This window comes from Ostrea edulis, chromosome 9 (assembly GCF_947568905.1).
Source record: "Ostrea edulis chromosome 9, xbOstEdul1.1, whole genome shotgun sequence".
NCBI lineage: Eukaryota > Metazoa > Mollusca > Bivalvia > Ostreida > Ostreidae > Ostrea > Ostrea edulis.
The window spans coordinates 51,502,046-51,526,555 of record NC_079172.1 but is presented as its reverse complement, the minus strand read 5'-3'; the positions used below and the strand labels follow the sequence as shown (position 1 = coordinate 51,526,555).

At 35.5% G+C, this 24,510-nt stretch overlaps 2 protein-coding genes across 15 annotated transcripts in view; one reads left to right on the top strand and one right to left on the bottom strand.

Moving 5' to 3' along the window:
• The window catches only part of LOC125658011 (inositol 1,4,5-trisphosphate receptor type 2-like), a 122,730-nt gene extending 99,091 nt beyond the window's left edge, over positions 1 to 23,639 (top strand). For all 12 annotated transcript variants that reach the window (XM_048889036.2, XM_048889034.2, XM_048889027.2 and 9 more), the window contains 10 exons: positions 515 to 684; positions 8,794 to 8,901; positions 13,175 to 13,324; positions 13,556 to 13,661; positions 14,667 to 14,790; positions 15,490 to 15,668; positions 17,077 to 17,226; positions 18,652 to 18,729; positions 18,997 to 19,251; positions 21,211 to 23,639. In XM_048889036.2, the coding sequence (XP_048744993.2) occupies positions 515 to 684; positions 8,794 to 8,901; positions 13,175 to 13,324; positions 13,556 to 13,661; positions 14,667 to 14,790; positions 15,490 to 15,668; positions 17,077 to 17,226; positions 18,652 to 18,729; positions 18,997 to 19,251; positions 21,211 to 21,303 (1,413 nt within the window). In that variant the 3' untranslated portion in view covers positions 21,304 to 23,639. The remainder of the gene's footprint in view (positions 1 to 514; positions 685 to 8,793; positions 8,902 to 13,174; positions 13,325 to 13,555; positions 13,662 to 14,666; positions 14,791 to 15,489; positions 15,669 to 17,076; positions 17,227 to 18,651; positions 18,730 to 18,996; positions 19,252 to 21,210) is intronic.
• A 50-nt stretch (positions 23,640 to 23,689) lies between these two features.
• Positions 23,690 to 24,510, bottom strand: part of LOC125658018 (activating signal cointegrator 1 complex subunit 1-like) — a 50,914-nt gene continuing 50,093 nt past the window's right edge. For all 3 annotated transcript variants that reach the window (XM_048889047.2, XM_048889048.2, XM_048889049.2), the window contains one exon: positions 23,690 to 23,881. In XM_048889047.2, coding sequence (XP_048745004.2) covers positions 23,765 to 23,881 — 117 coding nt within the window. In that variant the 3' untranslated portion in view covers positions 23,690 to 23,764. The remainder of the gene's footprint in view (positions 23,882 to 24,510) is intronic.

Here is a 24,510-nt window from a genome sequence, read left to right as displayed (position 1 = left end):
CTAGAAACCAATCTTTGAAAACTTTATTAATTAATCAGCAGAAATTAATATATAAGTTTCAGAAGTACCACATGTACCTCGTTTTCAACCTTGTCCACAGGTTCATGGTGGTACACAAAAATTCACAAGAATTAGAATTCTGTTCTCAAATTTTCATTGTGTTGGACAAGCATCAATGTGCTTCCTAGCCATCTCCCCTGACAGTACTTTCCTAATTAAGAGCTGATTGTTATGTACTAGTACTAATGACAGAACATTCATGCAGTGCATGTCTTTTAGATATGAATGTGTGATTTCACAATTCTTCATGCATGGTATTTAACCCTCAGTGTCACTAGACATGTATATCCCAAACAAGAAGGAAAGTTCCATATAAACAACATTTACTTTCATCCATAATTTATCTATTATAATTTACCTTACCATTCTGAAGTAAAAATAAAATGTCCTATTTATGTAAATGATTTTCAGTTATTAAAATTTGGTGTCTTAAAATTTATTTAATAACTTTTAGAATGTCTTGAGAGAAGAGATTAAGGAGAAGTTTAAGTATGAAGTGGACAGGACAACCCCCAGCAATAAAATTCGGGACTTCATGGACTGGGCCAGCGACATCATCCAAGACATCAAATATCAACGCAAAGTTCACGCAAACCCCGTCGGTAGACTGCTGGTCAAGTTATGGTAGGGCTCGTAGAATGGATCAGATTAGAAAATGTGTCACCTTGGAATCCATTCATGAACATAGAATGCGTATTCTAATGTTATTGATGTGTATTCTACTGCTCTGGGGTATGGGACAGTATAGAATAAGAATAACATCTGATGGTTATTTTACGTGGGGAAATCCCCAATATAACAGATGAATGTTACATAACACTGACTATTGTTATATAATACAGACTAATTTTCTGTAAAATTTGATAGTGGCCGTGTTGGTTGAGAATTGATATCTGATTTGAGGTTATTGATGCTGATTTAACACACAAACATTCATTTTACCTACACAGGTAGCCATCAGCAATAGAATTCAGTTTATGACCGTTAAAGCAGTATTCCAATGACCTTCTATCCTACAACAAAAGATATTTCTTTCATATGGGGATCAATAGTTTATGCTTTAGTTTGAAGTCTTGAGTGAGAATTTTATACATTTTAGATTTGTAGTAAATGGCAGTTGTGTATATTTATTTTTTAATTTAGCTGACAGTAGACAGATAAATAATTAGCAGATCTCGTTAATGCGCAGTGACAGTATTTTAAACTTTCACAGGATCATTGAATGTTTTTTTATCACAGGCAATTATATCACTTGGGTTTGAATTTACTATTAAAGATAGTTTTTAGGTCACCTGAGTAAACTCAGGTGACCTATTGCAATCGGTTATCGATCGTCCTCCGTTGTGCGTTAACAATTGAACATTTTTAACTTATTCTTAATAACTACCATTCCAATTCTTTTCAAGTTTAGTATGAAGCATCATTGGGACAAGGGGGACATAAATTGTAAATTTCAGGATTTCAGCACCCCTGGGGCCCTAGGGGCCAGGGCAAAAACTGCCCAAAATTGACCAATTTTCAAAAATCTTCTTCTCAAGAACCACACATGTGTAAGAAAAACTAAATGCATAGTGATGTAGAGCAGGAAAACACTTAAATAACATCTTCTTTAGTGCTATTGATACTAAATTGAAAGTAAATAGATATTTAGAAAGAACAGGTAGTCCTTTACCAAAATTGTAAATTTGATAATCCCAGAGGTAGGGGTTTTGGTATCAGGGTGGGGCCAAAATGGTCAGTTATTAAATGTGTGAACAATAAACATTTTTAACTTCTTGATATGTGTAAAACACTTAGATAACATCTTCTTTAGTGCTATTGATACTAAATTGAAACTACAGTAAAATATCTATATCTGGAAGTCCAAGGGACTTCAAAAAAACTTCCGAAATATCCGGGGGTTCAAATAACCAAAATCGTTCTTGAATATTTTTTTGAAGGAGATGTTTGATGCATAGTATGGGATTTGCATTATAAACAACAATTCCGTTTCTTATAGTTTAATGCTAGGTGATAAATTAATATTGTGGAATTTCAAAAACAAACATTTCAATTCTTTTTATATCTATAAATATCCCATTGAATTTACAATGTGTTTCAAAATTAAGATGATCATGCAAATTTGTATGCTTACTTTACTCATGTCCTGGCTCACCTTCAAGCATTTCAACAATTTTGTGCATTTATCTAACCCACATGTTAATGATAAAGCATGTATCATTCAAAACACCATCCCTGGAATTGGGTGTGTTAGTTCATAATTGGTGGTGGACTTAATCTGTAATGTTGGAAGGTGTCACTAATCATTCAAGCTGTTGAACCAATTATTGTGACCTGGGTCTAATAAAAAAAAAAAAGCAAGTGCGGATTAGCAGTCATTAATTATAATTGGTGTAGCTGTGGGTGTGAATGTGTGACTTAACAACACCAGGTATGGTTAGCAGAGCGGAAAATTAACTGTACTTGGAGATAAACCAGGTGAATTTAGGGCATGGGACCTTGAAATTACTTTGACATAAGCGTGGTATTCGAGATTACCTGTTCAAAATAGTTTTTAAAATCATTTTTATAGGGAAAACGGTCGGAGCCGGCGGTCGACTTCGACTCAAGTGGGGTATTCGAGATAAACCATATTCGAGATACAGATATTTTACTGTAAATGGATAGAGCAGGTACTCTTTTACCAAAATTATAAATTTGATGATCCCCAGAGTAGAGGTTCTGACCCCAGAGTGGGACCAAACTTAGTATATAGTATTATTTTATGTGTAAGTTTGCTGATACTGTATAAAATCTAAATGCACACTTAGGAATAGCAGAAAAGGATGTACAAAAAATGGTGAATTTCACAACCCAGGGTTATGACTTTAGGATGGGTCCAAATTAGTCATATCTTTTGATGCTTTAATGTTTATACACCTATTATTCAAAGCCTTTCATCAGTGTATGCACTTTTGAGGGCAGTGGAGTTTTAAGGACACATCTTGTTTTATACTGTTGCTGAACATTAGAATTTAGCTAAGATATTCAGAACAGGAATTTTTTTTTCTAGATTCCATAGCCCGTGGGAGTAGTGATACTTTTTCACTAGTATTCAGCTGACCGATAAGGCCTGTGGACCACTTGTTAATAGTAAATTTGAACCCAAGCAATATTATTAGTTACACAGTTAGTGACCTGATACGGAAAAATACATGGTGTGAAAAGATAACCCGTATCGGGCAAGGCTTTTTCTGTATCAGGTCACTAACTGTGTAACGAATTTATCACGTTGAAGACCTTAACTGTATATGTGAGGGTCTATATCATACAACTTATTACTTACTTACTTAGTCTTCTTCGTGCTTGTCAGCACATAAGGCTGTCACCAGAGACTTCCATGTTGGTCTGTCTTTCGCCCATTTCTGGACCTGTCCCCAACTCCAGTTGTTATCTTTCATTTCTTTCTCCACCGATCTTCTCCAGGTCTCTCTTGGTCTTCCTCTCTTTCTCTTGCCAGTTGGTGACCATTTCAAAGCAACCCTTGGGATGGAATTTGGGTACATTCTGCATACATGTCCTATCCACAGCCATTTTCTCTTTCTGATCGTCTGGGATAGAGGAGTGGTGTTTGTCCTTTTGTACAGTTCGTCATTTGAGATGGTGTTAGGCCAGAAGATGCGCAATATTCTGCGGAGACATCGGGTCTGAAATACATCCAGCTTGTTGGAAATAGACTTGGTTACTTTCCAAGATTCAGCACCATATAGTAGGACCCCAAGCACGTTGCTCTTGAAGATCTTAATTTTGGTGTTGGTGCTAAACTTTGTTGACCTCCAGATGTTCCGCAGAGCAGCATACGCTCCTGTGGCTTTAGAAATGCGAGCTTGTACATCTGCCTCTGAATCCCCATCAGTGGTGATCTTACTTCCTAGGTATGGGAAGTTGGTGACATCTTCAATGTTTGTGCCATTTAAGGAGATTGGTTCCTCTGATATGGTATTGACCTTCATGATCTTGGTTTTGGAGGTGTTTATATGAAGGCCAATTGTTTCAGCTGTTTTTGCGAGCTGGGTGGTTTTTTCTTGCATGTCTCGATGACGGTGAGATAACAGTGCAATATCGTCCGCAAAATCAAGGTCTTCAAGTACTTCTGTCATACCCCAAGTAATCCCTGTTCGTTTGCTTCTAGTTGTTTTTCGCATAATCCAGTCGATGCAGAAGGTAAAGAGAAGAGGAGAGAGCAGACATCCCTGTTTCACTCCTGTCGTCAATTTAAACTCCTCTGATAGGCTTGATCCGCAGATAACTCTGGCATTAAGTTCAGTGTATTGCATCTTGATGATGGAGATGATTTTATCTGGGATTCCATAATGATGAAGGATTCTTTCTAGGGCTAGGCGATTAACACTATCAAAAGCTTTGGTGAAGTCAATGAAATTGATGTATAATGGGGAGTTCCATTCATTGCTTTGTTCTAGAATTTGTCTGAGAGCGAATATCTGATCAGCGCACGACTTCCCTTTCCTAAAGCCTGCTTGTTCTTGACGCAGTAAGGGATCTGTTACTTCTGCAATTCTGTCGAGTATCACTCTGCTTAGAACCTTCATGGTAACAGAAAGCAACATTATTCCTCTATAGTTGTTACAATTTGAGAGGTCTCCTTTCTTTGGTAATTTAACTATAAGGCCAGTTTTCCAGAAGGATGGTGTTTCTTCTGATTCCCAGATCTTCTGTAGGATATTTGTCAAAATTTTAGGTATCCAGTATTCTTCGGCCTTGAGGAGCTCTGCATGTATCTGATCAATGCCTGCAGCTTTTCCATTTTTAAGTTTGGTGATTGCCTTTTTTACCTCTTCTATACTTGGTGGATCAGTATCAATATCTAATGTGTCCGTGGCTGGTAATATTATTGCTTCGTTCTCTGGGTCTTTCATATTAAATACTTCTTCAAAATGTTCCTTCCAGCGTTTCAGTATGTCTTCTTCTTTTGATAGTACATTTCCCCGTTTGTCTTTAATTGGTAGCTCTGATGACTGAAATTTGCCTGCTAATGTTTTTGTAATTCGATAGAGGGTCTGCATGTCTTGTTTAGAAGCTGCTTGTTCTGCCTCATAAGCTAGCTTTTCAGTGTATGCCTTTCTGTCAGCTCTTGCACTCCTCTTTACTTCCTTGTCAATAGCTCGATATTCTGCCTGGAGTTGGTCCTTTTGCCTCTTAGATTTTGTGGATAAGATTTTACTTTTCTTCTCTTTTCGTTCTTCTACTATTTTCCATGTTTTATCTGAAATCCATTCTTCTTTTTTCTTTCTCTTTGGGCCAAGTATTTGTTGACTATTTTCTATTATTATAATACTTTGTTAAAAGTTTCCATATCGATTTCATCAGGATGTTCCATGAGTGTTGAAAACTTGTTCTGGATTTTTAATTGAAAAGATCTCAGGGTTTTTGTATCTTTGAGTTTTTGGATGTTGATTGGAGGTGGTCTTTGATCTTTTTTCCTTGATTTCCTCAGTTTTAACTTGATTTTTGCCAGTACTAAAGAGTGGTCACTTCCCACATCAGCCCCTTGTTTTGCAACCACATCGAGAAGACTACTTCTCCATCTCTTGTTGATGATAATATGGTCAATTTGGTTCTTTGTATGACCATCTGGTGAGTTCCATGTTGTCTTATGGATGTCTTTGTGCATGAATATAGTTCCACCAATTACTAGGTCGTTTTCTTGGCAGAAAGTACATAGTCTCTCTCCGTTGTTGTTACATTCTCCTATTCCTTGCTGGCCCATGATGGTTTCTTTACCTTGGTTGCATTTTCCAACTTTAGCATTTAAGTCTCCAAGGATAAGCAGAACATCATGAGATGGTGTGTCGTCTACTACCTTTTGTAGGCTGTCATAGAAAGATATTTTCTCTTCATCTTCTGCATCATCTGTTGGCGCATAGCAAACCACAGCAGTCAATTTGGCGAAGACTGAGTTGTACCTTGCTGTTATTATTCGCTCACTCACAGGTTTCCATTCTAAAAGACTTCTGTGGACCTCCTTTGTTGTAATAATGGCTACTCCTTTGCTATGATGGTCGTCGGTTCTTCCAGAGTAGAGTATCTGATGTCCTGATACTAGTTGTTTTGATCCACTACCTGTCCATCTGGCTTCACTGACTCCTAGGAGCTCGATCTTGTAATACTCCATTTCTCTCACCACTTGTGCTAGTTTTCCTGTTTGGTAGAGGGTCCGCACGTTCCAACAGCCCACTCTACGGGTTATTTTCGGTCGAAGGACATCTCCTATCGGGATGGATGATTCACCTGTCATACTTCCAGTGTCCTGAATGGTGTCAATCCTTCTTCCATCATTTTGTTCTCTGGTTAAGGTTTCTGTAGCGTCTTTTGTTTAACATGTTAGGGTTGCTGGCCCTAAGCATAACCCCCTGAACTCGGAGGACCAGTGGTTTTCTGTTGGGGTTGTCCTTTCCTTAGATGATTGCTTTCCCTTGCTTTCGTGTTCATCTACACGGATTTTCTTTCTGGATTTTCTTCCATAGCCTTTGACTTGCCAAAGCCATCCACAAGGCAGTGGAACTATTTGACCCATAGATGGGGCAAGGTTGGTGAGAGCCAGGGCATGTCCACGCGCAGGTGGGCCTGCACTCTGCACCTCTAGGGTCCTTACTACTCCGAGATCCCCTTCATGTTAGCCTTGAGTGCTAGACCCAAGTTTCCGTGTGTTGCCCCGAGGAGGCGTTTGAAGGAGTCTAAGTAATGTAGAGGCTATGTACTGGCAGGGCGAGATTTCTGCTTTCGCTACTTTCCCTTTCACCTACAAGTAGGCTAGCCAGCGGCAGTAAGGATCTATAGGCGTTTGATCTTTACCGCACTAGACGCATATCATTACTCTGTGATAAACACCAACACACATACAACTTATTGCTTCGCCAATTTTGTCACGGCTTCAAGTCGAACCCGACAATTTACTCGCTCAATACAGATTTTTCTCACATGATACGTTTTTTTTCACTGTATCATATGAGCAATATCTGACCAATTAGATTTCAACAATTTTGTCTGAGGCATGATAAAATTGCCTTTGGTTTTGATATCAAAGAAGTGTTTTACACTTTGAATGGACAGGATCATTGAATGAACTTTGAATTGACAGGATCATTGAATGAACTGATTTACAAACTTTAAACTTTGAATTGACAGGATCATTGAATGAACTGATTTACAAACTGTAAACTTTGAATTGACAGGATCATTGAATGAACTGATTTACAAATTGTAAACTTTGAATTGACAGGATCATTGAATGAACTGATTTACAAACTGTAAACTTTGATTTGTCAGGATCATTGAATGAAGTGATTTACAAATTGTAAACTTTGAATTGACAGGATCATTGAATGAACTGATTTACAAACTGTAAACTTTGATTTGTCAGGATCATTGAATGAAGTGATTTACAAATTGTAAACTTTGATTTGACAAGATCATTGAATGACCTATTTACAAACTGTAAACTTTGAATTGACAGGATCATTGAATGAACTGATTTACAAACTGTAAACTTTGAATTGACAGGATTATTGAATGAACTGATTTACAAACTGTAAACTTTGATTTGTCAGGATCATTGAATGAACTGATTTACAAACTGTAAACTTTGATTTGACAGGATCATTGAATGAACTGATTTACAAACTTTAAACTTTGAATTGACAGGATCATTGAATGAACTGATTTACAAACTGTAAACTTTGAATTGACAGGATCATTGAATGAACTGATTTACAAATTGTAAACTTTGAATTGACAGGATCATTGAATGAACTGATTTACAAACTGTAAACTTTGATTTGTCAGGATCATTGAATGAAGTGATTTACAAATTGTAAACTTTGAATTGACAAGATCATTGAATGACCTATTTACAAACTGTAAACTTTGAATTGACAGGATCATTGAATAAACTGATTTACAAACTGTAAACTTTGATTTGACAGGATTATTGAATGAATTGATTTACAAACTGTAAACTTTGAATTGAGAGGATCATTGAATAAACTGATTTACAAACTGTAAACTTTGAATTGACAGGATCATTGAATGAACTGATTTACAAACTGTAAACTTTGAATTGACAGGATTATTGAATGAACTGATTTACAAACTGTAAACTTTGATTTGTCAGGATCATTGAATGAACTGATTTACAAACTGTAAACTTTGATTTGACAGGATCATTGAATGAACTGATTTACAAACTTTAAACTTTGAATTGACAGGATCATTGAATGAACTGATTTACAAACTGTAAACTTTGAATTGACAGGATCATTGAATGAACTGATTTACAAATTGTAAACTTTGAATTGACAGGATCATTGAATGAACTGATTTACAAACTGTAAACTTTGATTTGTCAGGATCATTGAATGAAGTGATTTACAAATTGTAAACTTTGATTTGACAAGATCATTGAATGACCTATTTACAAACTGTAAACTTTGAATTGACAGGATCATTGAATAAACTGATTTACAAACTGTAAACTTTGAATTGACAGGATTATTGAATGAATTGATTTACAAACTGTAAACTTTGAATTGAGAGGATCATTGAATAAACTGATTTACAAACTGTAAACTTTGATTTGACAGGATTATTGAATGAACTGATTTACAAACTGTAAACTTTGATTTGACAGAATCATTGAATGAACTGATTTACAAACTGTAAACTTTGATTTGACAGGATCCCTATGAACTACATGGTTGTGTTTATGAGTTTTTTCATCAGTTGTATAATTATGGTGACCTGGAGGGATCCTAAATTAGCAGATGGATCATCTGACACTGGAAGGTAAATATTCTATAGAAATTTACTTTCATGTCAAACCACATAATCTTCAGTCATGAGGGTTGCTATGCAGCAATATAATTCTAAAAGATGAGACACTTGAAAAAGAGCAAAGTATTCATGGATTATCAAAATCCCTGTGATTCTGCAGTCTGATTTGATTTGATGTGAATTTTTGGTACTTTATGAAAATAATGGTATTGCATGTCTCTGAGATTCTGAATATTTTCTGCTTTTCATTAAAGTTTGGCTGTTTCTTTAGTAACAGTGGTACTCTGACATTGATTGATTACTTAATATTTCATGTACAAAATTTTCTGGAAGTTTGTAATGTTGTTCTGAAGTCATTTGTTTTCAGGTTATGAAATGATTTTCTTTGAAAAAGTTCTTGGAGGTTTTGAAAAATGCATTGAGGAATAATTATACTGCAAGTTTGTCTCTCTCTCTCTTACAGTGCTTGAACATCAGTGATTTTTTCAAGTGAGCTTTTCTGATCAAAATTTGTCCATTGTCTGTCATTGTCGTTGTAAACTTTTCACATTTTCATCTTCTTCTCCAGAACTACTGGGCAATTTCAACCAAACTTGGCACAAAGCATCCTTGGATGAAGGGCTTTCAAGTTTGTTCAAATGAAGGACCATGCCCCCTTCAAAGGGGAGATAATCACAAAAATGCAAAATTAGGGTAGGGTCATTTAAAAATCTTCTTAAGAATCATAGAAATATATAGGGAAAATCTTTAAAAATCTTCTTCTCAAGAACCACTGGGCCAGAGGAGCTGACATTTACATGAAAGCTTCCTGACATAGTGCAGATTCAAGTTTGTTCAAATCATGGCCCCCAGAGGTAGGTTGGGGCCACAACAGGGGATCAAAGTTTTACATTGACTTATATAGGGAAAATCTTTAAAAATCTTCTTCTCAAGAACCAATGAGTCAGAAGAGCTAAGATTTACATGAAAGCTTCCTAACATATTGCAGATTCAAGTTTGTTCAAATCATGCCCCCCAGAGGTAGGTTGGGGCCACAATAGGGGATCAAAGTTTTACATAGAAATATATGGGGAAAATCTTTAAAAATCTTGTCAAGAACCATTGGGCCAAAAAAGTTGACATTTACATGAAAGCTTCCTAGCGTATTGCAGATTCAAGTTTGTTCAAATCATGGCCCCCGAGGGTAGGTTGGGGCCACAATCAGCAGCGTAGCTTGGGGAAGATAAATATGGAAGCAGAAAGGGCAGGGGGGTTGGGGACCACCATCCATTAGTATTACTGCAATTTTTGAATTTTTTTTTAATTTTTTTTTTGAGATGTTTTGTACTCATTTTATAACAACTAAATTAAACGTGTTTTTGAATTCCATGAAAGCTTAATTAAAACTACAGTATAATTTGTCCAAACCAGCCTCTGAGTACTCCGGCACTCTGTCAATTCGGGCCACAAAACATAGTCCCTAACATTTCTTTAACAAATCCTTTATTAATAATTCCCTGTACTCCGGATACTGCGTATTCTGTATATCGGCCGGCTTACACAGTCCCAACTGCTATCAATTAACTTTAATTATCCTGTGTAAACAAGCCCCTCGATGATACACCACCCTAATTGTTGTGGTCATTTGTATTCGGTGTACACAATGTCCCAACTGCTCGTAATTAGCTCTAATTATCGCATTTAAACCAGCCACCCCACGATGACCAACCTGTCGGTATTCGGCCGATCACACGCGGTGTACACAAAGGGTGTCTCAAGGGAAGCCACAGGTAAGTAAAAGAGTGCAACTGGCGAGGAGTCGCGATCAGTTTAAAATAAAACCTGATTTTTAGGGGGTGCACTTTTCAATTATGACAGCACCATGCACGAGGTAATGGCGCTCCCCCTAACGACAGAGATGAGAACTGACATTAAAAGACAAAGTTCAATTAATCGATGAATTCGATACATTCTTGGAATTAAACAAAATCGGCAACAATCCCGTTGTTTTCCAAAAGCAGGGTTTCCCCTCATGGACTTCTCGGAGCTCTACGGCGAGTCAGACAGTGATGATATGCAGTTAGTTAGCACAACTCGCCATATCCGGTCTATCACTCGGCATTGCATTAGTTTCCATTTCACAAATTGAGACAGTTGAAAGCGATACATTTACAATGAAAGCTGGGAAAGACAAATTTTAAACGAACACAACACAAACTTGTCGAACGTACATAATGTAGCACTTGATAACGGCGATGATGTAGACGAAATCGACAATTTACCAACAGAAAATTGCGCGAATAATTCCCAGATTTTAAACTGTTTAATAAAAATTGAAACTTTTTCAAATGAACACGACAATAAAACACTGACATATTTTTACATTTTGAATTCTTTTGTGATACATGTATATTAAAACATTAGCAATCATTACACACGTATGCATAGATAGTGAATACAAGGGAAGCAACTCTCATTATTGTCAACATTCTGCACTCCGGACTCTATGCAAACCAACCGATTTCTTTGGAACCACACATAGCCGGTTTAGACAGATTATACTGTACTAAAATTCGATGTATCTAAAATGAAAGAAGATACAATCAAATTTTAGTAGTTTTAAATAAAGCTTTGACAGAGTTCAGAAACACATTAATCTAATTGATAATTAAATTTTTTGAAATGAAGGGTGTGGGATACGATGTCCGGCCTTACCCCATGTGTCTTTGATTTTGAATAGATTGATAAACATAATACAACACTAACTTTTATGCCATATTTTTTTCTTAATGAAATTTTGTAGTAATTAAATATAGTCAAATTATGTCGCCACGTATATATTGTTTTTATTATATGTACGTCTTTAGACGGGACGTATTATGGTACAGCGATGTCTGTACGTCCGTCCGTTCGGGGTTTTCTCTTTATAATTTCATTTCCCTTTTACATATCATGCTGAAACTTGCCGTGTAGCTTCTTTGTAGGTCACTCTAGATCATACTGCAATTTTGATCCATTTCAACCTTTTTCCCAGGAGTTTTGCCCCTTTATTTGGAAATAATTATTATATGGAGGGTACATAATTTGTCCGCCCTACTCCTCCCACAGTTTTCAAGTGAGAGCCTTCTTATTATGCCCCCCTTCAAACAAGAGGAGCATATTTGTTTGCACCTGTCAGTCGGTAGACCACATGTTGTCCACTCAATATCTTGAGAACCATTCACTTGATGATAATGATATTTCGTATGTGGGTTGGTTATGAGTAGAAAAGGACCCCTATTGTTTTTCAGGTCAAAAGGTCAAGGGTCAATCTACTCTGGACATAGGAATATAATGTCCGCTCAATATCTTGAGAACCCTTTGCTTGAAAAATATCAAACTTAGCACACTGGTACATCCTAAGGAGTAGATGACCCCTATTGATTTTGAGGTCATATGGTCAAGGGTCAAAATGGGCATAGGAATATACTGACCATTCAATGTCTAGAGAACCCTTTGCTTGAAAGACATCAAACTTGGTACACCAGTACATCTTCAGAAGAAGATGACCCCTATTGATTTTGAGGTCACATGGTCAAGGGTCAAACTGGACATAGGAAGATACTGTCTGTTCAATATCTTGAGAACCCTTTGTTTGACAGATTTCAAACTTGGTACACTGGTACAACTTCAGGAGAAGATGACCCCTATTGATTTTGAGGTCACATGGTCAAAGGTCAAGGGTCAAACAGGACATAGGAATATACTGTCCATTCAATATCTTGAGAACCCTTTGCTTGACAGACATCAAACTTGGTACACTGGTACATCTTCAGGAGAAAATGACCCCTATTGATTTTGAGGTCACATGTTTAAAGGTCAAGGGTCAAACTGGACATTGAAATATACTGTTTGACCATCTTATTTTGTGGAGTGTTTGTATGGGTATTGAAGATGTGCATCTGGGGAAGGATTTTGATTTTCTTCCACTTTTGAAAAAATTGCAGGTTGTTGAACTTGGTCCATTTTGAGGAAATCTAGATTTTTAAGCTAAGACCCTTTGTTCATATGAAAGTTTGTCACAGCCTCATGATGGCTGATGATACCTGAAGCAAAGTTATACAAATTATAGCACAAGAAAAACACCCTATGTACATGTAAGCATTTCATGGATGTATTATGTACCGTTTGTGGTACTCTTGTTTCGGATTACATCAGTCTTCAGATGTAGGCCAAGGTGGCTCAGGTGAGCGATGTAGCCCATGGGCTTCTTGTTTCAACAGTTGTGGAAAACAAAGGCCTTAAATTTATGAATTTAATGTTTCAGTGCCAAGCCTGAGGTTACCTTTGACAACTACTTTCCGTTTCTGTATGTGTATGGAGGAGTACACAACGTCTTAAGTTTCTGTGTCCTGATCACCTTCCTGATATCCAACAATCCCACATTCCCCCCTTATACGTGGATCAAAAACAAATTGTAAGTATGAGCATTGCACCAGGAACTAAAAACTTTTGGGAACTTGCATTTGTCCAATTTGAAAACATTGCATGTGTAAAAGTTCACATCACGAACATCTCATTGTGAAGACTGTTTTACTATCCCTGATGTAGATTATTTTACTATCCCTAATTTAGATTATTTTACTATCCCTAATGTAGATTATTTTACTATCCCTAATGATTGAAGATTAGTGTTTTTTGAATGCAGATCATCCAATGATGATGACATCGATTTCCGATCCTGGCATGAGAAGAAGACGGGGCGTTCAAATTTGGAGATTGAAATATACAACTTCAAAACAATATATTATTTTGTAAGTGCATTTGTTTACTAGAAATTGACGTGTTTTAAGCAATATTCCATAACATCTGATTTTTTAAAGAAGAAAATCAGAGCAAAAAGTTAAATATGTATTGTAGCAAATGTATTTCATAATAACAAAAGCTGTATATGATTTTAGAGCAGTATGAAGCAGTTCTAGTACTATTTATAAGCAGTAGAGTTCAGTGAAAATGGAGAACATGTTCCTGATCACCTTAGCAATGATGATCTTTTATTCTGAATGAACGTAAATTATCTTGCCATTTGTTAAATTTTAAATTAAGAAGGAATAACACATATAAAGGATATGGAATATGTACAATGATATTGAAATTGAAAACTTCCAAATTTACTATTTTAGTTTTTTTAAAAAGTGTAATTTTAATGGAAATTGAAACCTCTGCTGGACTCAAACTTGCAATATTTACAGATCAGTAGTTATACAATGAGCTTTCTGGCTAGACTCAAACTCGCGATATTTACAGATAGTTATACAATGAGCTTTCTGGCTAGACTCAAACTCGCGATATTTACAGATAGTTATACAATGAGCTTTCTGGCTAGACTCAAACTCGCGATATTTACAGATAGTTATACATTGAGCTTTCTGGCTAGACTCAAACTCGCTATATCTACAGATAGTTATACAATGAGCTTTCTGGCTAGACTCAAACTCGCGATATTTACAGATAGTTATACAATGAGCTTTCTGGCTAGACTCAAACTCGCTATATCTACAGATAGTTATACAATGCGCTTTCTGTCTAGACTCAAACTCGCTATATCTACAGATAGTTATACAATGAGCTTTCTGGCTAGACTCAAACTCGCTATATCTACAGATAGTTATACAATGAGCTTTCTGGCTAGACAATTACATTTCTAAGGACAAGAAATATTGCTCATATTTAATTTTTTCATGAAGTCAACCATTATGACAATGTGTTATTTCTTAGTCAAGTACTAAATTCTTCACATACAAGTTTTTTAATTTTAGGCATTTTTTGCGTGTTCGATTCTGGGAACGATTTTCTATGGGTATTTTTTTGCGTTCCACCTCCTCCATATTTCTGAGTTGAACCAGCTACTTAAGAGAGTCATCGCTGCAGTAACCACAAACGGTAAGGGCGTTAATAATGATGATCAGAATATTGTAACATTTCATCACCTGAAATGATAATAAATACTTATGAATGCGTATTTGCCATTAATAATTATGTATGTTGATCACTCAACAAATCACAGTATGTGTTGTAAATTTTTTATCTTTAATTTCCTCGAGGGTCAAAGTTTCATGGTTTGAGAAGAAACTTTGTGAAGAGTTCTCACTTCATGGAGGTTTACTCATACTGTAAAGGGTCACAGCAGCCTAGTGGTCAGGGTTCTTATTTCACAAAAGGGAGACTGGCGTTCAAGTCTCAATCTTTATTCCATGTCAAATCGTAGACATTTAACATAGGTAATGACTGTGCCTTCACCAAGCACCTAGCATTAGATGTGAAAGTCCTTGCCTTGGGTTTTGTGTCGTAGCAGGCATTGGCATGGTCTTGAACCCTCACTGCTTTGGCCCTGATCACCAAGCACAAGTTGAAATTTGGGCCTATAAAGCTGGGGGCTACATGAGTTAAAGATGCTTTAATGAGACATAAAACAATACAAAAAAAATACTCTTTCCTGTTTGAGAAAGAATAGAATTCCACAGAATGTCTGTACAACACAACTAAAAGAAAATTTGGCCCTCACAGAAATTTGTTATATACAGTGTATTTTTTTTAATATGACATTCTCCTAGAGACCTAAGAATCCGTTTTGTTTGGCAGGTAAATCACTTTTGATGGTGGCGTTGCTGGGTCTGGCAGTGTTTTTCTGCTACTCGCTAATTTCGTTTGCCTTCTTCCGTGAATCTTTCTTCAAGGAGGCAGACGGGCGACATTGTAGGACGGTGTACCAGTGCTTCATCACCATGATCCACCACGGCTTTGTGGACTCGCCCTACACGGTACAGCTTGTCTCTACTAGTATTATGTAATTCAGATACACCAGTACTGTAGAGTCCTTATAACTCATGGACCTCATCGCGAGAAATTAAATTCGGGAGTGCTCTGTTGATCAAGTGTTTTTGCATGTATTTTAGCAATATAAGAATAAAAGTATGAATTCTTTTTTGCGAGTGATGTCTCTCGCGAAAATACGCAATAATAAATTCCTCACGTATATTTAGGAATTTACAGTATCTATATTCACAACAATGCAATCATGTGTGGATATAAGGTTACTTGAATATTGTATAATATATCAAAATTATACTTTTTATCTAAAACAATATCACCAATATTATCTCTCCAGTTGATTATATCAGTCTTGTGACTCAATATTGATACATATACTTTCTGAGGTCTCTGCCATAGATACTCTTCTGCACATGTGTAGATGCACCGTCAAATTGGAATTTTGTTTGATCAGATAGACAGGATATAATCAGGTTACATTTCAAGTGCCAGTAAAAGTCACAAAAATTCAAAGCAAAATTGACATTCGCTAAAACTATCATCCTAGTCATTTTGAAAGTAATTTTTGGAAGAAATTGTCAATTATATAACAAAACAGTATTAAATCAGACATTCCCAGCATAATTCATAAACTTTAAGATACATATATTCTATTCTGGTTTCTCACAAAATGTTCTCGAACTGTCATCAAATTCCACTTGCATTAATTAAGTTAATTATGTTTGAATACAACAGAATTTTCTTATTCAGCTACACATCAGCGCGAAACATTGAATTTTATAGTATATTATTCAAGTTACTGTAGTGCATGTTGTAGATTATGAAAAAGAGACATACAGTTGAATACAATAATGAAGTGAATATTTCAGATGCTGCAAATGTGTACATAGACATTACAATCAACATGCTTTATTAGACAAATATGTAAAGGACATGTAAACTGGGAAATTTTTAAGTTGGAATATAATTAGGATAAAATCTGATTACACAGATGTCAGATTAGGGAGTTCCAACTGTATACAGATTAAAATTGATAACAGTATAGCTTATAGTAAATATAAGTTTCAAATATTTGTGACATTTCGCTAATATGGAAAAAGACATGTGTGGCATAACTTACATTTATGTTGTATATAAGTGCAGTGAGGTGCTTTTCTACACTCTCTGTGGGGGCTTTATCTATAGGGTTATAATTTATATTCATTGATTCTGGTCAATTTGTTGTGTGCATATGTTGCTTTTATGTGTAACAGCATATAAAGTTTTCCAACAACCTCAGTTATAGAAAAATTTATGTTTCAAAAACTTTTCATTACACTCATAATTACAGTATTATTGTTGAATGATTTCTTCCCACCACTAGTCATTGCACTATGTATTTTACCTCTTTGTTAACAGACAATTGAGGCCTTGATGGATGACCAGTGGGATAAAGTTATACATGTTACTATATTTGACGTGACCTTCTTTATCCTGGTTACAACCGTAGGATTGAACATCATCTTTGGTATCATAGTGGACACCTTCTCCCAGCTCAGAGATGCCAAGGTATTGCTTCAGATTCTTGCAATGTTTAAATGACTCTCTTCACGTTAAGATCACTCTCTTCATTTTTGAACGACTCTTCCTGTTTAAATGACTCTCTTCATATTTGAACTCTAAATGTGCAAATGATATAGTCGATATGAATCTAGATATGGAATTGTTGAAAAAAAATTCAAAACAAAAATTGACATTTTTTCCAATAGGTCTTTGGCAGAATAAATGAAAGCCGGAAATGTATTATTATTTATATGGATTCTTGGCAAGGTATATGTACTCATTCCCTGTCAAAGTTTATATTCTCCCAAACCGTTAGGCTTGACAGGGAATATGAGTCCATATATCCTGCCAAAAATCTATATAACGAATATGTCCGACTGCAGAGCAATGTTTATTTAACAAAGCAGTTAAATGTATAGATCTATCAAAGCCATTCTGTATCCCATCTATTCTTGGCAGGGTACATGGCTTCATATTCCTGGCTTGTTGTCCAATCAAATGCCTAGATTTTTCTCTGCAGTAGAATATAAGATTATCCTCATTCTTCTTCTGTCTTTCTGGTTGCCTGGCTGCAAAATGGACTTTTTAAGTTCATTAGGATTACTTCTGTGACCTATTCTACATTGTTAACGTTTGAACATATACAACTTATCGGAGACCACTTATTAGAGCTCTGCCTATAGGCTAGAGCCATATATCAGCCTGTGCTATGAAAAACTGTGACAGTGTAATACAGAAGGGATTAACTTTTTGTCTCGGGGATGCAGTAAATAATGGATCCCCATTGGCTTTAATGTAACTATTGAATTATTTATGCATGAGCTATTGAATTATTTATGCATGAACTTATATCGATGTGTTACAGATCAAGTTTGAGTTTGGGCTTTGTTCAGAAAAGAATAATTGTAATCATTTAACCCATACACATGTTTTTCTTCATACAGAGGAAACTGCTCCTCCATACTGAAATTCACTAATATTACCTGAGACTTTATTTCCTGTCTACTGAAATTCACTGATATTACCTGAGACTTTTCATCCCTGCCTACTGAAATTCACTGATATTACCTGAGACTTTTCATCCCTGCCTACTGAAATTCACTGATATTACCCGAGACTTTTCATCCCTGCCTACTGAAATTCACTGATATTACCTGAGACTTTATTCCCGTGATCTTACCTTGATGATTTTATCAGTGATGCGTCATTTTCAGAATGTTCCGTTCATTCATCACAACTTTTATATACAATTTAGATTATACACAAAAACTATATTTTCATATCAAGGCAATCTTGCAAATTTATACAAAAGCAAAAATTGATTTACAGTATGTCTGCTGCCTCTGTGTTTGTATAGTGAAACCATTCAGGCTTGCCACAGTAATAAGCAAAATCACTCCCAATAATAAGAATTGTGTATTGTATTTTCAGTGGGAAATTGACAAGGATATGATGAATAACTGCTTTATCTGCAGCAGAGAGTCGTACGATTTTGAGAGACATGGTGATGTAAGTTGCATAACTCAACAATATTTCACCTCTTTGCACCAAATATCAAAATGTAAATTACCAGTTGTCTCTTTTTTTTTTAGGAAATGTCTAATCTGTCTGGATTGATGAGGATTATATGAAACAAATATAATGTTCAAAAAATAGTTTTAAATTTACAAGATGTAAACAAAATTGCAAAGTCAAAAGATAGTCTTTAAAGCTCCTTTAAATTGGCTATTACTTTAAAAAGTGTCACACAACTGCAACACAGAATCTCTGTTTCAGGGTTTTGAGAAACATGTGAGGTCACAGCATTATCAGTGGGCCTATCTCTTCTTCTTCCTCCACCTGGATGAGACACGCCCAAATGATTACACAGCTCTGGAACTACACGTATTTAAACAGCTCCAGAATAATGTGTACGATTTCTTCCCTCTGAACAGAGCTCTGAGTCTCATGAATGAAGAAAACACAAGTGAACGCAAACTCGAGAGCCTCCGAATCAATATTGAGTACATGGTTAACAAGATGAAAGAAGAGGTGGGTAATTGGTGATTTAACTCATTAATAGATATCCTTTCAACAGCCACAGGTTTTTAAGAAATATGCTGTCAAGAAAAAGGTTGAGTTAAAAGAAAACTTGTGTTAAAATTTCGGGTAACTTACCAATTACATGCAATAGATGTGCATAAATTGATTCCTGAATAAATTAATTTCGAAATAGACTTTGACAAGGTTGCTGAAGGTCACTGAAAGTACTGGCAATGGACTGATCCGATTGGTTGTTATACATATAAATGTATATATATATAATGGTCCTTCAGATTGATACAGTTGTGACACAGCTATATGATTTTTTCAGCAAACATGTTACATGTATCTCTACTTTTGATCCTTACTAAACCTCCAGAGCATAGTATGGGGCACTAAATCAAAAATTTCTCCACTATATGTGTGCCATGACTGTTGAAAGGCTCTTTTCATGCAGTAGATTTGCATGGACTTCAACTTTTGGAGCACATAAAAAACAAGAGGCCCATGGGCCACATCGCTCACCTGAGTCACCTTGGTCCATATCAGAAGATTTTCCATATTTATTTGCATGTAAAACCGTAGTCCCTATTATGGCCCCAAACCTACCCCTGGAGGCCATGGTTTTTGCAAACTTGAATCTACACTATGTCAGAAAGCTTTCATGTAAATATGAATTTCTTTGGCCCAATGGTTCTTGAGAAGAAGATTTTTAAAGATTTTCCCTATATCTTTGTATGTAAAACTTTGACCCCCTATTGTGGCCCCATCCGACCCCCGGGGGGCCATGATCTTAGCAATTTATAATCTGCACTATATCAGGAAGCTTTCATATAAATCTCAGCTTTTCTGGCTCAGTGGTTCTTGAGAAGTTGATTTTAAAAGATTTTTCCTATAAATTTGTATGTAAAACTTTTATGCCCCCCCCTTGAGGCCCCATTCAATCTCCGGGGTTCATGATTTTAACGAACTTGAATCTGCACTATATAAAAAAAACAACAACAACAACAACAAAAAAAACAACAACAAAAACTTTGACCCCCTATTGTGGCCCCATCCGACCCCCGGGGGCCATGACTTTCATAATTTAGAATCTGCATTATATAAGGAAGCTTTCATATAAATCTCAGTTATTCTGGCTCAGTGGTTCTTGAGAAGAAGATTTTTAAAGATTTTCCCTATATATTTGTATGTAAAACTTTGATCCCCTATTGTGGCCCCATCCGACCCCCAGGGGCCATGATTTTAACAATTTAAAATCTGCATTATATCAGGAAGCTTTCATATAAATCTCAGCTTTTCTGGCTCAGTGGTTCTTGAGAAGAAGATTTTTAAAGATTTTCCCTATATATTTGTATGTAAAACTTTGACCCCCTATTGTGGCCCCATCCGACCCCCGGGGGCCGTGATTTTAACAATTTAGAATCTGCATTATATAAGGAAGCTTTCATATAAATCTAAGCTTTTCTGGCTCAGTGGTTCTTGAGAAGAAGATTTTTAAAGATTTTCCCTATATATTTGTATGTAAAACTTTGACCCCCTATTGTGGCCCCATCCGACCCCCGGGGGCCATGATTTTAACAATTTAGAATCTGCACTACCTAATAAAGCTTATCTATAAATTTCATCTTTTCTGGCCCAGTGGTTCTTAAGAAGAAGATTTTTTAATGACCCTACCCTATTTTTACCTTTTCTTGATTATCTCCCCTTGGAAGGTGGCCTGGCCCTTTATTTTAACAATTTAGAATTCCCTTTACCTAAGGATGTTTTGTGCCAACTTTGGTTGAAATTGGCCCAGTGGTTGTTGAGAAGAAGTTGAAAATGTGAAAAGTTTACAGACGGACGGACGGACGCCGGAATACGGGTGATCAGAAAAGCTCACTTGAGCTTTCAGCTCAGGTGAGCTAAAAACCTTATATTAGCAGATAAAGTAGGAACTTAATTAAATGAATGCATTTAAATCTACAGGAGGCAGCGAGAGAGCGTGAAAAGGAGAGACAGAAACAGATTGCCTGGGAGGCTGAACACAAGGAAATCAAGGCTGCAGGACAGAAAGAATAGACATAGACCAATCACTGCAGAGGCCAGCAGCCAATCAGAATGTTTTATAGCTACATACAAATGTATTGTTAGACAATCACAAAATTGCTGAGGTTACCAACCAGTCGGAAAGAACTACATATTTACCAACCAACAGCATCAGATGTTTTAAGTTCAACAAAGCAAGAACTTGGATTGCAACAGTTCAGTTTGGAGCACAACTGGTCTACTACATATTGTGGCATTGCATTGTTTTATTTTTGTATTTATGAACAATTCAGCAAATGTTTTGGTTTTATGTGTTAAATGTGATAATACTTATCTGTGATTGTTGAGTGCAATTCCACTGTAAGGAACCGAAACTCCTGGTGGTCAGATTTTGCCATGCTTTCATATTTCAATGTTATTTGCTCGTTCAATTTTATAATACTAACTCTGACACTGTTATGTTTTGTAAAAACCCTCAGTTCCAGTCTCAGAGGTTTAGAAAGTATGGCTGTGTTTAATGATGGTCCATGTGCGATATGCTTGATGTTGTTGATTAATTATTATGAACTCTATTTATAAATGTATACAAATGTATGTTCTGCTGTGCAAAAATCTTTTTACAAAGACCATGACAAAATTGAATGCTCTTGCACTGTAAATATATATTTTATATTGTTGCTGTGAATGAAGATAGGGCCATTGTATCTGCGTGTGTGAGAATTATGAACATTTTGACCAGCAAACTGTTGTTTTAAACATGTACCTTGTGAGAATTTTTTATTTATGTTTTAACTGGAATACATAAATTTTTTGATTACTGCTAACATAAAACTTGGTCGTTTGGTAAATTAATAGGAATGAAATCACAATGGTTTTTCATCAGTTGGGTCGTTTGGTTTTTTGGGTTTTTTTTGGAAAAAATATAAATAAAAAATGTGTTTTAAATGTCATTGTCCCAAATGTTTTGTAAATAATTTATTTGGATTGAGTTGTGATTATATTTGACTTTTCCTGTTGCCTATAAACTGAAGAGTTTGGGAAAGGAAAGTAAGTTTAATGGTTTATTGATGTTCAAAAGAACAAGTGATTAATTTTACACATTATCTGAAAGTACCGGTATAAAGTACTCTTTTTTGATATTTTCTGATTTTTTTGGTTATAAACTACAAAGTGAAGGATGGTACCCTCTTTGAGATACCAAACTATTGTTTTAAATAAAATGAATAAGTACGCATGTTCAATATTCACAATTAATTTCTTGTCCGTGTCAAGGTTGTATTGTATTTATTTCAATGTATTGATTGTTTTGTATTTTACTTTTAGATGTGATAAAAATTTAGTCATATCGTCCATTTTATGTTTAAGCCATTGGAGTTGATGAATTTCATTTGAACTGTAAAGACATGATTTAAACAATATTTATTCAATAAATTGATGGGATTGGGCAGCAGACTTGGCCTATATTAGCCCTCTCCCTTGTAAAGACATACTGCATTTACAAATACTATAGAATTTCAATTACATCTCACTTCTTGTATGACCTCTCCAAAATAAGTTATGACTCGGTCTACTGTTCAACTTCTGGAAGACTAGTTGTAAAGCTAATATTCCAATGTTCAGTGCCCGACAGACATATATTGTGTTATTCAAAATAGTACTTGATATAGGCCGGATTGAATGTCTAGTTTGTATTGCTGGGTATAAAGACCAGGAAAGGTCGGGGTAACAAATTAACCCATAATACAAAGTACACATTTATTCCTCGTATTTTGTGATGAACTTGTTTAATTTATGAGTAAATATTTTTCAAGTTGAAAGGTCACATGTGTCAGTGCTTTTATCCAAACAAATGAAACATCAAAAATTTATTCCAAATAAAATATTGGTAAAATGTTATTAGAAAATTCCAATATAAATTTTTACATCTGTGAAATACTTTATTTTGTATGACAGATTCTGAATTTACTGATCAATTTTACACAAGTTGTTCAGTTCAAATCTAAAAAAAAATTTCCACTTTGCATTTTTCTCGCATAGAGTACTTGCTTTTAAAAAATAATTGGCAGTTCTTTGATTTTATGTTCAGATGAAAACCATAACGATAGAAACCAATGACCTCTGTGTGGGACAATCATTATACATTAATTGTACTCGAGGTTTGTTTTTTGTTATTCTACACAATTTGTACGTTTCTATATTGTTTTAATGGAAACCATTTCACAATTTATATGAAGATTGAACGAAATTCCACAATCAATCTGATTTCAATGTGAACAAACTATTGTTTAATGTCGTAAAAAGAAATCTATAATCTGCAAGTGGTTAAAATAATTTGTTATTGTGCCTTTAATAAAATGTTATTTTCAAGATTTTCATCTTGTTTTTGATGCTGAACTGTCAGAAAATAGCAACACATATCAACATATTTTTATTTTATTAAACATAATTGTTGATTCGGATACTCCATAGACTTGAATGTCACATGATATGGTTGTTATGGTAATGATACTGATCCTGCACATCCATAGTAACCATCTTTTCCTAGTCCATGTCGCTGTGAAAGATGCAGAGTGTCAATGGTATAATCTCCAAAGTCATGGTGTCCAAATTTCTTACAAAAGAAAAATGAAAAAGAATATGCATTTAAAAAGGTGCCGTTCTATTATGCTGGGCCCAGTTGCACACAAGTTAAAATTTTGTGTAAGTGGGCTCTGATCATTAAAATGTCACTGAAAGATCACTGCTGTGGAATGTGTACAACGGTATCGATAAATGTGAAATCATGTAGGGTAAAGGATGTGTGCAACTGGCATCGGTGGCTTTTGATGTCGATCTACATTTTTGTTTTAATATCACATTGGCGGTTGTATTTATCTGTCAAAGTGCAAGTCCTCGTGCAGGAAAGAATTAAATACTCCCATGCAGCAAAATGCACCTGCAGTCTTGCTTTAATTGGATTCCTTTTTTTAAAAATTCGATATTGAAAAGATCATCAAAGAAAACTGATAATATATATTTGAATTTTAACTAAAAACTTGAGGACCCCCTGTACATCAATCAGAAATACTTTTGTACAACCAGAATAATGTTTCCTTTTTAAGCTGTGTATAAGGAAATTGCCCATAGTACTTTCATCCAAGGGTAACATACTTGTTTTACTTATGTGTAATTCTTGAAATAATCCAGTATTAAAGGCTGTTAAATAAGTTGGGCAGTAAGCCAGAAAATTATGTAAAAAGC